General features: G+C 34.5%; 1 protein-coding gene across 1 annotated transcript; it reads left to right on the top strand.

The window, feature by feature from the left end:
• Positions 1-155: 155 nt before the first annotated feature.
• LOC126821424 (exocyst complex component 5) lies at positions 156-15231 on the top strand. Its single transcript, XM_050549845.2, has 18 exons — positions 156-277; positions 1779-2021; positions 2309-2506; positions 2742-2809; positions 3113-3141; positions 3992-4101; positions 4555-4599; positions 5299-5439; positions 6337-6413; positions 7288-7398; positions 8431-8526; positions 9418-9577; positions 10359-10467; positions 11195-11318; positions 11645-11837; positions 12410-12566; positions 13224-13387; positions 14203-15231. The coding sequence occupies exons 1-18, from the start codon at positions 254-256 to the stop codon at positions 14290-14292; spliced, it is 2139 nt and encodes a 712-aa protein (XP_050405802.1). The 5' UTR covers positions 156-253; the 3' UTR covers positions 14293-15231.
• Positions 15232-16019: the final 788 nt, after the last annotated feature.

The following is a 16019-nucleotide window of genomic DNA, read 5'->3' as shown; positions in this document are numbered from 1 at the left end:
AATATTGATTTTAGTTTGATAATCAAAAGATTGAAACTTTTCATACTTCTAGTATTATATAGCTAAAAATTTATCTATCGTAATTTTTAAAAACAAAATGAGCTGCAATTATAATTCTTATTTATTGTTTCTTCTAAATTACAGTTATCTCCCCTGGCGAGTCTTCAATCAAAATGGTGGACAATATTTTGGAAGATTGAAAGTTTCACCTCTTTTCCCCAATTTAGTTGATTGTTAATTTGCAAGGTTCAAAATGTCCCTGCAAGAATTAGAACAGGTACATGAATGTCTATTTTACGATCAGTTAAACTTTGCGATAACAAAGTTGACGTTGCACGTAGAGTATAAAGTAATTCTAAAAAGGGAACCATCGCCATCGCCCATGGCCATTCATTGAATTCATAATATGTAACAAACAGGCCTTGCCTGAGTAGAGCGTAGCTGATGTGATTGTTGTCAAATAAAACCTTCATAATAAAGTTTCCCCAATTGAAAAAAGAACAAAAAGGTATGAGGATTTTCATTGACGTCAAAATTATCTGACGTCATTTATTCGACGCGTCATAGAAATATTTCTTAGAGACCCATAAAATCTCGCTTGGGCGAGATTTGGTAAGTTGACATGCGCTGACATGCGCATTGACAGACATGCGCATTGCCTGTTTTCCCCAGTGTATCCGGTTCCTGTCTGAATTTTTTTTTAATCAACAGTCTGTGGGTGACATTTTCAATTACGCTCCTGTGTTACCGGAAAAGAGCTTTGATAAAGCACCGCGCTTCGCGCGATGCTTTAGAGCTTCGCTCTATAATACTGGCCCCAGTGAGCCTGACTGATTAATTAGTTGATTAATTAGTTCTCACTACCTTCCATTGAAGAACCACATCCAATTGTCTGGGATGGCAATAAGCCTTTTAAATTAACTGTTTAGATATGATGATTAGTTGAAACTATGGCATGGGCCTAGTACGTTGACCCTGCTACTTTTGACTTCTAAATCTAAATCTAACCCAAACCCTAATTCTAACCAGAGTAGCCGAATGAACGTACTGCGCCAAACTATGTCAAAACGATTAAGAAGAGTCAATTTATTAATTGTTATCATGTTTATCAAATAAATTGAAAACAACCAAATGTTTTGGAGAGAGAGAAATGGGGTTTAACATCCACTCGACACAAACTAGATCATTTCGGGACTAACATACGGTTTAATTTTATTTCAATAATTCGATAGCGCGTAAGAGTTTTTAGCAGTGGGAGGAAACCGGAGGACCCGGAGAAAACCCACGAGGTTGGCAAATGTTTTGGTCAAAACAGCCAATTAAATATTTGTTATATATTATGAATCCAATATGTAAATGTTATGTATTAACATACATTTAGCATAACATAAAATATATACAGCACATTATTTACATGTTATTATCACAAATACCAACATATCAATCACATATTAATTGAATACATATTTAATATATACCGGTAATTTATGATGTTATTGTCTCTGCTTTTGCTGTGCAGATTTCTCTCCTATATGGCACATAATCTAATTTAAACATGCATAATAATTATCAAATAACATCAAATCTTTGATCTACCTTAATTAGCACATTAAGGTATACAACCACATTTATACATTCTTATTCAATATAACATAACAGTCTAACAATATCTGGGATTGTTAGGTTTTATAATACTGTTTGTTGTTGGCATAATGGATGTTTAGAGCTTAGACTCGGGAACATGAATTTTTATATTTCAACCATTTTTTTTTATGCAGGAGCCATTCAGTGTTCATGAATTTGTAGAGCGTCTGGCATGGAAGACAATGGGTTCAAAGGCTCGGAGTAATCCTGAAGAGTTTGATCCGATACTTCTACACACAGCTTTCGAAAAGATGATAAATGACCTTCAAAAAAAAAATGAAGAGACACAAAGAGAAATTGAACGTTTGGAAAGCTCATGTAAAGATGAGGAGAAAAAACACTGGCAAAATGTTGCTGAATTACAGAAAAAAAATCAGGTATTGAGATTTAGATAAAATTTTTGTGTACTGCTGTAATTCAGTTGATATTCTACAGTAGGTCATTTATACACGGTATACTGGTACTGCTGTTTGAAGTTGATATCGGTAATCGCCCAGTAATGGGTGGGTCACAAATGACTCAACAGTGAACAGCACACTTGTTTGCAATTATCGCAGTCGTATCCATTGTTCGAATTGTTAACTAGTAGGTTAGTCAATGTTGTAATATATCACTCAAAGGAGCATTTATTAACCAATTCTTTATTTTTGAAATTTTCTTTCAGGCGTTATATACCAATTTCCAGAAGTTAGATGAGAGAATTAGTTATGTGGCCACAAAAGTGGTTCACCTGGGTGATCAACTGGAAGGAGTGAACACACCTCGTGCCCGAGCTGTAGAAGCGCAAAGATTGATGAAGTATTTAGCAGAATTTTTATCAGGAGAGGCACTGAAATCAGCCATTTTGACTGATCCTTTTCAGGTAAATATAAAATAAAAGAATGCAGGTATATGCCAGAGAGTTTTTTTTTGACAACTGTACCAACTGAATATTACTCTTTAATAATACAATAAATACATAAATAATTCTTTCGATTTTTTAAATTTTTATTTAGTTATCAAAGGACATTTGAAATTAAAATTATATAAATTTTTGTGTATCCAGAATTTTCATTTTTCTTGTAATAGACTACATATACAATTATTATATCTTTCAGCTTCAACTTGCTGCTGATATCATACAGAAATTACATTTAATAGCCCTTGAATTACCTGTTGGTGGCAAGTAAGTATTTCACAGTAAATCACAGATTATCTCAGCTAGTAACTGCTGTTAACTGGGTTATCTTCTATCAAGTAGCTTTGATAGAATATCTCTAATTAGTAGTGGTGATGATTGTGCATAGGACAGAGCATGCTTATTCTTTTAGAATACCAGACACAACAACTGATCCTAAATGTCAATAATCAAATGGTCTGAACTTGTATTGTTTGTAATCTAAAGATATACTGACCACTACAAACATTGAATAATCTTTATTTGTGTACCCATATCATATAATATTCTGTTGTATTTTTTTATCTGTAGGTTTGATAGAGCAAGGCAAAAAATAGCAGGTTAGTATATTAAGTTTTGGATTGTATTTTCATATGTCCACATGTTAATGTGGTCATATACTGTAGACACTCCTTTCCTTCAGTCGATTCCCAGGTTGTATGTGACAAGGAGTAGGGTCGCCTGTCCAACCTTGTGGGTTTACTCCAGTTTCCTCCCACTGCTAAAGACACCTACACGCAAGCGAATTATTGAAATAAAATTGAACCATGTGTTAGTCCCGAAATGACCTAGTTTATGTCGAGTGGACGTTAAACCCCATTCCTCACTCTCTTTCCCTTTCCTTCAGTCTGTGTTGGTAGGAGTTAGAGATTTTTTTTTTTAAAACTCACTTGCATCAAAGACATATTTACTTGATATACACAATATTAAATACATTACCATTGACTGAAAAATGTTTTCAAACTACCGGAAAAAAAGTGTATTTGTTACCAAAAATATTATAACTTTCAAGATATGCCTACTTCAAGGGAAACTGTTGGGCAATCTATAGAATTGAACTTGGCTGCCATTATGCACCACACTTGCAAAATGATGAATGAATGTGCTCTAACAAAATTGAGAGTTACAAACCATTGTCATTGGAACCCTGTAACTAACTTATAATTAGCTATATTTTTAAATGGTTGTATAATTTGGTTTTAATGTTTGAAAGTATAAATAAAGAACTTATTGATTGGTTAATTTTAAGATGTTCATAAAAAAACAATCAAAAAAATGCACAAAAACTGTAAATATTCCTTTTCATCACTAACTAAGTGACATAAACATTAAAATTTAATGGGACAACTCAGATAGTTTCAATTGTGTACTGATATAGCTTTTCCAATGTTTTTTTTTTTTTTTTTACAGAAAAATATGATCATATAGAAAAAGAATTGATTGGAGAGTTTAAAAATGCTCACAGAGAAGGAGATATCAAAAGAATGAAGAAAATAGCATCAGTTATGACTAATTTCAAGGTAACCAAAACTTATCTCAGAACTGAAATTCTTAAAAATGTTAAAAATATTCCTATGACAATTGGAACTTTAAGTAATGTTACAATGAAAAATATATGTAACTAGTGGATATCCTGGCGCTGCCTGGGTTGTGCCCGTAACTCTGAAACCGGAAGTGGTAGTCTATCCCTACCAGGCCTGTGTCACTCCTTGGTCCGAGCTACCCCTATACACCAAATTTCAGCCTCGGGATAACCCTAGTGTAGCCACCAACCTTGAACAGACAAACAACAGTCACAAATATTAGTATAGATGTAAAGTACGGTAGCTGCACAATTGTGACTCTTGTCAACTGGAACTACAAGAATTTTTGCTGGACAGTTGTCACTTAAGAAAATTCAAAATGGTCTTGGGGAATGGTGAGTTTATTTTCAAAGAGCAGTCATTGATGATTTTGTTGTTTTTTGTTTATAGGGATATGGCGAGTGTATTAATGCCTTTATAGTTGAAAGTCAGAGGGTAAGAAATTGTTTTACTTTATCTTGTTTTTGTTCAAATTTTATAATGCTTATATGTGAAGTACGAATTGAAAAAATAGAACTTTTTATCATATTCTGAAAAATTCAGAGTGACCGACCTAGTAGATGATACTTGATCAGCCCACTTCCACTTCCATCTCAAAAGTGGGTAAGACGCTGGTTCGCTAGCCTGGAGGTCGGTTGTTCAATCCCTGCATTGGCTGAGAAAGTTGATCCAGATTTCCTGGCGTGATTCTCCCTTGTCAGTGATGCAGGACTGAGGGTCTGGCTAGAACAGCTGTCTAGTCGTTCGGATAGGATGGAAAACCAAGGTCCGGTGTACACATTGGTGTGCACGTAAAGAATCCCTTGACAGTTGGAATTTGATATAAGAGTAGGCCGTAGTGCCGCTGCACAGGCAAAATTTCCCTCAAAGCACACTGATGGCGTATGCCGTCTTCATTAGCAGAACAGTAGGACATTAAACCCCATTTCATTTCATTTCATTTCTCCCATGACAAATGTCTTAAAATGACTCAAATAATAATAAACAATTAATATTATTGTAAGTAGCGTGTAGAACGTCTTTACATGTTGATCTTATAGGAAATCATACTTTACACTACAGCCGTTATATAAGCATTTAAAATGTTTTCATCCAAATCAATTGCTAATAATACTTTTGTTTTAACATTTTCAGAATGCGTTTATAAAACCCAATGTTTTTGATGAAGTTTTACCACTATGTGAGAAAACCAATGAAATCATACATTCCGTATTCAATGCACCAGAAAATGTCATGGGTAAATTTGTACAGAATATCTTCCAGGAAAAGATAAAGGTAATTCACTTTAAATATGTAAATGTTTGGTGAATCACGACATTTTGATATTTTATTTGACATCTGGATGTGTTTTTTTTCAAATTTTACAAAGACATGGACCTCGCCAGTGAAACTTGTTTCAGTATAAGAAGGGTGTCAACATAGCTACCAGTTAATGGAATTTTTAATGTTATGTTTTATGACTGGCCCAACAAGCCTCTCTCTATATTGGAAATCCCTGTCTTCATTAGCCCAGTTGGTGCAGAAAAGTAGGACGCTAAACCCCAATTTAATTTCATCTATATTAGAAATCTTCAAATTAGATTTGTATATAAAATTTGAGACCAGCCTTTCAATCCATTGTCGACTGTCTAAGTTTCAGTCGCTGAATCATACACATCTATTAGTGGTTTTTAACGAGTTCAATGAATGTTCGTACAAACTACCTGTATGTATGTAGGTCAGCGATCAACACTTCAATTAAGCAAGTCATAGGTTATTTTGAATATGATATATTATTAAAGTTTGATTTATTTTCTTGGTGAGAGTGATAATGCCTCTTTGTATTTATTTTCTGATGTGATTTCCCCTTGTCAGTGGTGCAGGACGAAAGGCCTGACAAGGAAAGCTGTCTAGTCATTCGGATGGTACGAAAAACCGAGGTCCCGTGTATACACGGGAATGCACGTAAAAGATCCCTTGGCAGTTGGAATTCGATATAAGAGTAAGCCATAGTGCTGCTGCCTGGGTATAATTTTCCTCATAGCGGGCTGTAATGCATATAATGCCTGTCTTGATTAGCCCAGTCGGAGCAGAATAGTAGGACGTTAAACCCCATTTCATTTCATTTCTTTTGTATTTAAGTCATTATGTCAGATCTTAATTGAATTTTTATAATATTAAATTTTTTTGTAGAATCATATTGCCAAACAGTTAGGGAATCGATCTGAACCAGAACAATATTTAAAGAATCTCAACGATTTGTATAACAGGTAATAAACCATTTAGTTATTTCACTTAATAATCTTATCTTAGAAATGTTTCTATGGTAAACATTTAAAAGGGTTGGATTAAAGTTTCTGTGTTGATCTGCTTTGTGTGAGATGAAAATATGACTGTTTGAAGATAAAGTCAATGGTGAAATATAGTTGCTATAAGGAAGTATTGGCATAGCTAAAAAATGTCAGAATACTAACAAAAACAACTTCATTTAACATCATGGACAAACTTGTTTAAATTTAAACTGTTAATTCTTCTATTTTGTGAACAGCTCGCTAACCTGGAAGTCCTGTATTCGATCCCTGTGTTGGCCGAGAAAGTGCGTGGTTCCTCCTTGTCAGTGGTACAGGACCAAGGGTCTGGCAAGGGAAATGTATAGTTGTTAGGATGGGACAAAAAAATGAGGTCCAGTGTACACATTGAAGTGCTCGTAAAAGATCTCTTGGCAGTTGGAATTCGATATAAGAGTAGGCCGTAGCGACGATATCCAGGAAAAAGTTTCCTCATAGTCCGCTGTATGGCGTATCATGCCCATCTTCATTAGAACAGGAGGACGTTAAAACTGATTTCATTTCATTTTCTATTTTTGAACAAAGAAAAAGATACATACAATGTTCTTTTTGATTTTTAGTTTTTCAGGATCTGGATGAATAGACTCATGAGGGCTGTCCTTTTTTTCTTAATATAAAAATATAGACCTAAGAGCAACCAAATATTATTTTTTCTTTAAACTTCTAAGCAATAGAATTGAAAAAGAAATGATAGATCACCTTGAAGAACAATAATTCCGATTGGTGTAGCCTTATTGGTGATGGTTTTGGGTGATTTATCTCATGTAATTATATCTATATAATAATTATTTTACAGAACAACCAAGTTAACAAGTGAATTATCTGGTTTTAAGTTTGGTAGTGATAGTTCACTATTAAGTAAATTAACAAAAGGAATCTTTCAATCACATCTGGATAATTATATAGAGTAAGTAATATATAAGACTATTTAATTTAGCCACACATGCCGATTTATAGATTATTGAAATAAAATATTTCAGATTGAAAGTCAAATATTGACTTTTACACCATACATGCATGAGTCACGGTGGCTAAGTGGGTAAGACGCTGGATCGCTAGCCTGGAGGTCGAGGGTTTGCTCCCGGTGTTGGCCGAGAAAGTTCACTAAGATTTTCCCATGTGGTTTCCCCTTGTCAGTGAGGGTCTGGCAAGAGACAATGTATAGTTGTTCGGATGGGACAAAAAACAAAGTTTCTGTGTACACATTGAGTGTATTTAAAAGATCCCTTGGTAGTTGGAATTCGATAAAAGAGTAGGTCGTAGTGCCGCTGTCTGGGCAAAATATCCCTCGTAGCACACGGTATGGCGTATGCCCGTCTTTGTTAGCCCAGTTGGAGGAGAACAGTAGAACGTTAAACCCCATTTCATTTCACACTGCACACAAGAAAACGTTTCTTACCAGAAGGATCCAAAAATAATTGAAATTAGTGAATAGTTTGTAAAGTATGACCATTTTATATTTCTCATTACTTGATTTAATGCAGCTTTCTTTATTGTCTTAGAATTATCAGTCAGTGATTGAAGATTAACTCATTTCTATTCATGGATATATATAGGCCAAGTTGGTACATTCGTATCTAAAGCCCTGTTCATATGGCGAGAATTGCACATATCCTGCATGCAAATTTTCAGAAATCTGCACCCGGTCTGGACTATGTGCAAATTTACAACAACATATGAGTAAAGCATTTTTTCTTGCTACCTGAGCAAATCTGTCCGTATGTACAGAATGTCGCAGTATGAACAGGGCTTAACATAAGTTTTTATGTGGATCGTCTACACTACTTTTCAGCCCTTATTCTTTGTTCAATTTACATAAGCAAAATGTTTATTGGTGTACAGCCACATTTCAGCTTTAAGCTCTCACATATCACTGACTTGAAATAGTTCTTATTGAGATATATATGAGCCCATAATTTTTGTTGTCCTAATTTTTCAGTTTTGAAACTCGATATTTGCGAGATCGTTGCACCATTCTTCTACATAGATATTATGAAAGTAAAGAACATCAAAAGAAACAAATACAATCTGGAGGGTAAGCTATTATTAAAGATACATTATGTAAGATTTAGATAAAGAGCTAGCCATTCTTGCTATAATAGTTCGAAAATAGGTAATGTAAAATGAATAATTTGAAAATTTCATTCAAATTACTCTATTGGGAGCGAAGATATTACCCTTTAGTTTGAAGGTTTGACAAGACGTGTGCAATAATTTCAACCACCCTACTGGTTGTTCGAAGCTAAGTCTCGCTCTTCCATTTTTAGCTTAAATCAAAATATGGCTGAACTGTTCTAATCTATTTAATATCAGAGAAATCTGATGCCATCGAGAGTTGATTATGGCCTGGATAAGTTAATTGATGTCTAATTAATAATTTAGATAACATTTCAGGCCTAAAGAAAGACCTGCAATAGGCAGATTTAGCAAAATTGGCAAAACTATGTTAACATCTCAACAACCCACATCACTGACTTTATCTGGTTGTCAAAAATAAAAACAGTATTTATTGAACAGACTCTTAAAGATGCATTATGTAAAATTGGGATAAATAAGTGGTCATTCTTGCTATAATCGTTTAAAAATAGAAAATGAATATATTGAAAATTTCAGTCAGATTACTTCATTGTTGGCAAAGTTATCAGTGTTTGAAGTTTTGAAAAGATAAAGTGGTAATAGTCTTGATTGTCAAGTACTGTTGTTGCGCTTGTTTATCCAATTTAAAGTCCATTTATCTTTGATTATAGGCTTATCATGTTAATAAATGTCTGAATATTTTTTTTATTTAACATTTGAAGTGAGAAATAAGATCTGCAATGGAAAGATTTAGCTCTTACATAATGCATTTTTAACATCTCTCATTGATCTTCCCGATCTGCCATTCTCAAGCAGTAATCACAACAAATGGTGTTCTTGTTTATTTCAGTATACATGATTTCCGTCGTGATATACAGGCAAAGATAGGTAAAGCTAATATTAACATCGGACCAGCCATTGAAGATTATGGTGGAGAGATATTTCTCTCACAGGAAGTAGCCATCAATATTTTACAAGAAACTAAAATAGCTTTTAAACGATGCCAAGTAGTAAGTACTATTTGTTAAACAATCGGCAACTTTTAAACGATGCCAAGTAGCAAGTACTATTCGTTAAACAATCGGCAACTTTTAAATGATGCCAATTAGTAAGTACTATTCGTTAAACAATCGGCAACTTTTAAACATTCCAGTAATTTCTAGACTTGTTTGGAAGAAATCTCGAACACCAGACTTTTTCATTTTCAATTTCACATTCTGTCAAACATGGTGAATCAGGTATCTACATAGCTTGATGCTTGACTGAATATTGTATAGAATGTGTGTTAAAATATTAAACTATTATTGTCTGTGTCATTCCAAGAGGAAAGGTGTTTTCAATCCTTTAGAATAAAATTGTTGTCCTGTTACTTGTCTTTGATATCACTTCGGTACTAGAAGCAAACGTTAAATAAGCTATTTTACACACACTGTTACATTCACTGCTCGTTTCACATATAACTAACATCTTAAAATTACTGATCACTATTTTTATTTCCACGACTTAATCCATGCTAAAATGTACTCAAATTGATTCTTTAAAATTAAATTAAGAAAACAAAATCAATATATCTGGATTTGAAATCAATCAAATTAAAAAGAGGCCCACCAAATTTTTTACCAAACTCTTACATCTAACTTTAGTAATTGAACATATTAACATAAGGTAAAATTTTATGGATACACAATTAATACTATGCGATGTTCCGTTGTGGATAATCTTGTCTTTATCAAACAAATGATGACTTGTTTATATAACAGATGAGTTAAATTATTATTATTTTGATTGTAGCTATCAAGTACATCTGATTTAGGAAGTAATGCTGTAAAGATATTTGATGTATTATCACAGTATTTAGTTGTAGAACATATTGATTATGCTCTAGAGCTTGGTCTTCAAGGTAATTATTATTATTATAGAATTTTATATTTGTGCTGTCTGAATGTCTGTATTTAAGTATCAAAAATCAGTGAAAATAATAGACTAGTAGTTGTATGATGTTACTTGCCGGGAAATGAGATTGGATGCCCAAGTGAAAGAACTTCATGCTAAATGATTGGATGCCCAAGTGAAAGAACTTCATGCTAAATAACTGATATGTGTGTATGTATTCTAATAAAAATAGACAAGGAAGTTCGTTAGGATATGCCGCTGTGCGGGCAAAATTTCTCTCATAGCACACTGTGTGGCGTATGCCCGTCTTCATTAGCCCAGTCCAAATCTAGACACTGTTATTTAGAATATGCATATGGTGCTTTATAGGGAATTGGATTTTAAATTTATCCAGACATAATAAGTGATGTGCGCTTGCTTTTATCAAATGTAGCCTCACACAAGATTAACAACCATTTCTGAAACAGTGGAGACTGGTAAATTATTATGGATCTCCACTCATTAATAAAATTGGTTTGTCAACGTTTTTGATAATGAACATTTTGTTTACATTTCAACTGCAGATATACAAAATTGACAGGTTCCATTACGATTTAAACTATGTTCGTTATTAAAGTTGTCATGGCAACATCCAAGTAAAGGTACATGTATATGAACTAAGTCATGATCAAATATTTTTCATAATACATGTATTAATTAGATGTATGGTGACATTAATTTTTTTTTTTTTTAAGCTATTCCATTATCTGATCCCAAAACAGAACCAGTAGTTTATTTTTTTGATGTTGTCAATCAATCAAATACTTTATTTCACCTGGTAGAGAAACAGTTTATGGACAGTCTCTTGCCTTTAGTTTTGTAAGTATCACCGTCCAGCTCAGCTTGAATTTCTTTGATATCCCTTTTATACACTTACATTATAGTGAAGGCACTGTCCGTCAGTCATTTCTTGGGAATTACAGAATTATCTCCCTGTTTAGTTTCAGATTTATCAGTTATTGCCCTATAAATATCAAACACGTTTCGTATTGTTATCTGTTGATTCACATTTTGACTTTCAAAGCTTGTGAATATGATACAAGATGAGGTTCTCTGTGAGATTGATTTTAGTGCTAGCATGGACATTAGTGGATGTATGTTTGTATTGACTCTCAATGTATGAAATGTCATAATTCGCATTTCAGATCATCACCGAAACATGGAGTTTGTTTAAAAAGAAAGAGAGAATTAAAAGAACAGCTAGAAAATAAAATAGACCAGGGTATTGATAGAGCTCTTAATTCAATTATTGGCTGGGTTCGACAAATATTATCAACGGAACAAAAGAAGACAGATTTTAAACCAGATGATGATGCTACCATGTTGATGTTATCACCAGTAAGCTATTTCATATCTGTCCATCTATCAAAAGATTACTTGCAAATGCACTTCCATGTTAGACAGTTTGACGCAATATATCCTGGTTGGTGTTGACATGTTTATGGCAAAGAAACAATATTTTACTTAAGATATCTTTTATTTGGTCATTATTTTACCATTTTCCAGCTGATGTCAATGTGTATTGCAGAAAATCCAACTATTTTGCATAATAATACTAAAATCCTTTAAAGAGATATTGCCAGCGTAGATTAACATTTCAGTCACAGAGGGTCGTTCGTTCGTTCCTTCCTTGAGCTTCAACCTCGTGTGTTATCGCAGACAAACCACAGAGGTTAAATCGGAGTTAACCCTTGCTAATGGGAGATAACTCGTTAGGGTCAAAAACACTTTCAGGTCAAAATGTCGGTGGTCAAAACTGTATACAGTATCCATTTTGCCAATGGACAAAGATGATGTTGTAAGTCTTCAATGTCCCAATAATATTATGTCAAAAAAATATTGTTGGTGTTGTTTTGTGTTTGTATATGTAAAATTAAAGTGTATATATAATTATTTTTTTTTTTATTCAGGCCTGTGAGAAGGTTGTGAAGTTTGTAGCCAAGCAGGCTAGATTAATCAGTGAAAGTCTAGATGGCAAGAATGTAGAAATTATTATGATGGAACTAGGGAAAAGATTTCACCGATTAATTTATGAACATGTACAACAGTTTTATTATAATATTATAGGTATGTTAATCTACTTGTCTGTGTCGATATCACTTGAACAGCCGAAGTTATCATCTGATTAATTTTTACTGGTAAATGATTTGTATAATAAATATTATCACTAGGAGGAGAAAATGAAATGAAATGGGGTTTAACGTCCTACTGTTCTGCTCCTACTGGGCTAATGAAGATGGACATATGTCGTACAGTGTGCTATGAGGGAAATTTTGCTCGAGCAGCGGCACTATGGCCTACTCTTTTACGTGCATGCCAATGTATACACAGGTCCTTGTTTTTTTGTCGCATCCAAACGACTAGACAGCTGTCCTTGTCAGGCCCTCGGTCCTGCACCACTGATAAGGGGAAACACGTCGGAAATTAACTTTCTCGGCCAATGCAGGGATCGAACATGCGACCTCCGGGCTAGCGAGCCAGCGTCTTACCCACTTAGCCACTGTGGCTCCCCTTACTAGGATGAACTATAAGCCAATCAAATTTTAATTATGTCTGATAATTACTTCATGGGTTTTTACTCTTGATCAGTGTTTAATGTCTTGTAAATGCTCCCATTATCTATAAAAGAATAAATATGTGACAACCTTGTGGACTGCTGGGACGAATTAGCTTCTGTGGATGTATGGTTTGTTGAATGGCAACCTATCTTTTATTATATTAAAGGTGGTATGTTGGTTATTTGTGATGTTAATGAGTATCGTAAACTGGTAAAAGAAGAGTTCAAGGTGCCTCTATTATCCAGACTGTTTGAAGTGCTCCATAGTTTGTGTAATCTGTTAGTTGTTGTGCCAGAAAACTTAAAAACAGTCATCACAGGAGATCATTTGGTAAGTTAACGTTGGATGCCCATCCCTCTTTAAAATTTTTTAAAGTTTCAGTGAGTGAGTTCTGGTCTGAACTGAGTATAGTGCAAACTGTTTACATTACTGATGATATATAATACCAATAGGTTCAGACTTATAAACCTATCTGATCTTTGTAGGGTATATTGGATTAAAGGCATTGATCTGTGGATCATAGTTTGTTGGGTTTTATTGGGTTGTCAGAGAACCTGGCAGCCGGGAGGGTTGCTGAGAGGAGGCCTCCAAGTAATGTAGGTTGTGAGTTTTTGTTGGATTGTCAGAGACTTAGCAGCCGGGAGGAGGGGCTTCAGTCGTCCATGTAATGTAGGTTGTGGTTTTTGTTGGGTTGTCGGAGACTAGCAGTTGGGAGGTTTGGTGGGAGGAGAGGCTTCAGTCCTCCAAGTAATGTAGGTTGTGGGTTTTTGTTGGGTTTTCAGAGACCTAGTGGCTGGGAGGGTTGGTGGGAGGAGGGGCTTCAGTCCTCCCAAGTAATGTAGGTTGTGGGTTTTTGTTGGGTGGTCAGAGACCTAGCGGCCGGGAGGGTTGGTGGGTGGAGGGGCTTCAGTTCTGCCAAGTAATGTAGGTTGTGGGTTTTTGTTGGGTTGTCAGAGACCTAGCGGTCGGGAGGGTTGGTGGGAAGAGGGGCTTCAGTCCTCCAAGTAATTTGCTAATATGTATTCCTTAATTTGGCTCATTACGCTGACAGTCCCCTTGATTTAAAGTGTATTTTGTGTCACTTTTGATAAAGAGAAATATAACATTAACATAGCGTTTTAAAGTCTTATATTTTCGAATTTCAGGCTGAGCTAGATGAAGCAGTTGTTTCATCATTTCTACAACTACGATGTGATTATAAAACAGCCAAGATAGCCAATCAGGTTAAACGATAAAAGAAACATAACCAGACGTATTCTGCAAATAAACCAAAAGTTATTATTAGATCCTTTTATAAAACCTGACCCTATAGTCAATGGAGGTTAAGGAATGCTACCATGGTTGGGTTTTTATTTTACATTCCTACAGACTTAAATAAAATGTTAACTTTACTTGTCAATCTTTTATGAAATGTTTTATTTTCTTCACTGATTATTGAGTTTGAATGATTATGTTAAATTAACTAAAAACCAACATTAAGACTGAAAGGGAGGTTTTATAAAGAAATGAAATGAAATAGGGTTTAATGTGCTACTGTTCTAAGAGGTTTTATATACAGTCATTTGATAATGATGAATGATTTGTTAATTGATAGTAAATAGGTAAATTCTTACTTATCATAGCCCAACTCTGAGGTCATGTGACTTTTGAATATTCAGTACTAATTGATAGAGGAGATGTTATTATTTGACCACAACTTGTTATAATGTAGCACCAGCAACTTTCATTAGACAGTCACAGTATGCTTACTCAAATACCTTTATATTCAGACAAAAACACAACAGGCCAATAAAGTCATTATTTATAGGCAAGGAGATAGTTCCATTGTACTGAAATATCAATCAGATCACCAAATTCAGCAGTGGCCCATTAATAGATAAGGAGTATTATGAACACCAGTCAAATAATAATGTTGTCACCACACTGCACCATAATAATGAATGAAATAATTATATTCACTGAATACTTTTATGTTAAATTATAATATTAAGGTATAAAATTATTTTATTTCCATAAATTATGGTTTATGGTTGTTTTTTTTTTATAGTATTATAGGCTATATTATTTTGTTATATTTGTATCCAATGTTTTAAACATTGTATGGAAGTCCATTGAAGACATTATAAGTGCAATATTATCATATTACTTATATAAAAATAAATAATTCAAGAATATGTGTGGTGTTTTTTTGTTGAAATGACTTGTTTCTATTTTTCTACACCAATCAACCAAATGACGTGGGGCATACACAATGCAGTGTGCTATGAGCGAAAGTTTGCCCAACACTGTAACTAGTGGCTACTCTTATTGCTGATTTCAACTGCCAGTAGTTCTTTTACAAGCGCACCAATGTGTACATGGTACCTTGGTTCATTGTCCCATCTAAACACCTAGTGCACGGTTCCTTGCCATACCAGGCCCTTCCGTCCTAGTGGACCACTGGCATTGCTTACACTAAGGAAAATGAATAGGCACTAACTAAAGAACAAGGTTGGTTCTGCCAAACAGTTTGAAATTAACATTTTTAGCAACACTGACTGTTAGTGGGTTATCAGCCAAAAAAAACCAACAAAAAACAACAAAAAAACTCCATAAATACCCGACACAGGACTCAAAATTTCGATCGGACCTAGCGATCTTTTCGGCATTCGGCGGATCAAAGACGCTAATATAAATTGCTTAAAATTACTCACGTCTTCGTTCACAGATTATACCGTTGACCAAGTGTTAAAAATTCACTTGAAAAGACACTTGTAACTATAATGATAAAAAAGGTGGGGGGGGGCATACTGCACGCAGCGACCCATCTACGTCATACTTCCCAGTCAGCCGGAGCTAGCTGTAGATAGGCAGCCTAAGTTTGGGATGGGGGGGGGGGGTTGCTACAATTGTCGTAACGTTAAAGTGTGTTTAATTGGAGTAAGACGGAAGACATCAGTAGTGGAACCATTTCTAGTGAGGT

Source organism: Patella vulgata, chromosome 5 (assembly GCF_932274485.2).
Source record: "Patella vulgata chromosome 5, xgPatVulg1.2, whole genome shotgun sequence".
NCBI lineage: Eukaryota > Metazoa > Mollusca > Gastropoda > Patellidae > Patella > Patella vulgata.
Note: the sequence above shows the minus strand (reverse complement) of the source record. Positions and strands in the feature narration are given on the sequence as shown.

Bases quoted from the DNA above. Each gene is read 5' to 3' on its own strand.
- LOC126821424 (XM_050549845.2), top strand. From the start codon at position 254: ATGTCCCTGCAAGAATTAGAACAG. The intron at 2,810-3,112 runs GTAAGTATTTCA...TTTTATCTGTAG, and splicing joins GAATTACCTGTTGGTGGCAA to GTTTGATAGAGCAAGGCAAA. The intron at 8,527-9,417 runs GTAAGCTATTAT...TGTTTATTTCAG, and splicing joins AAACAAATACAATCTGGAGG to TATACATGATTTCCGTCGTG.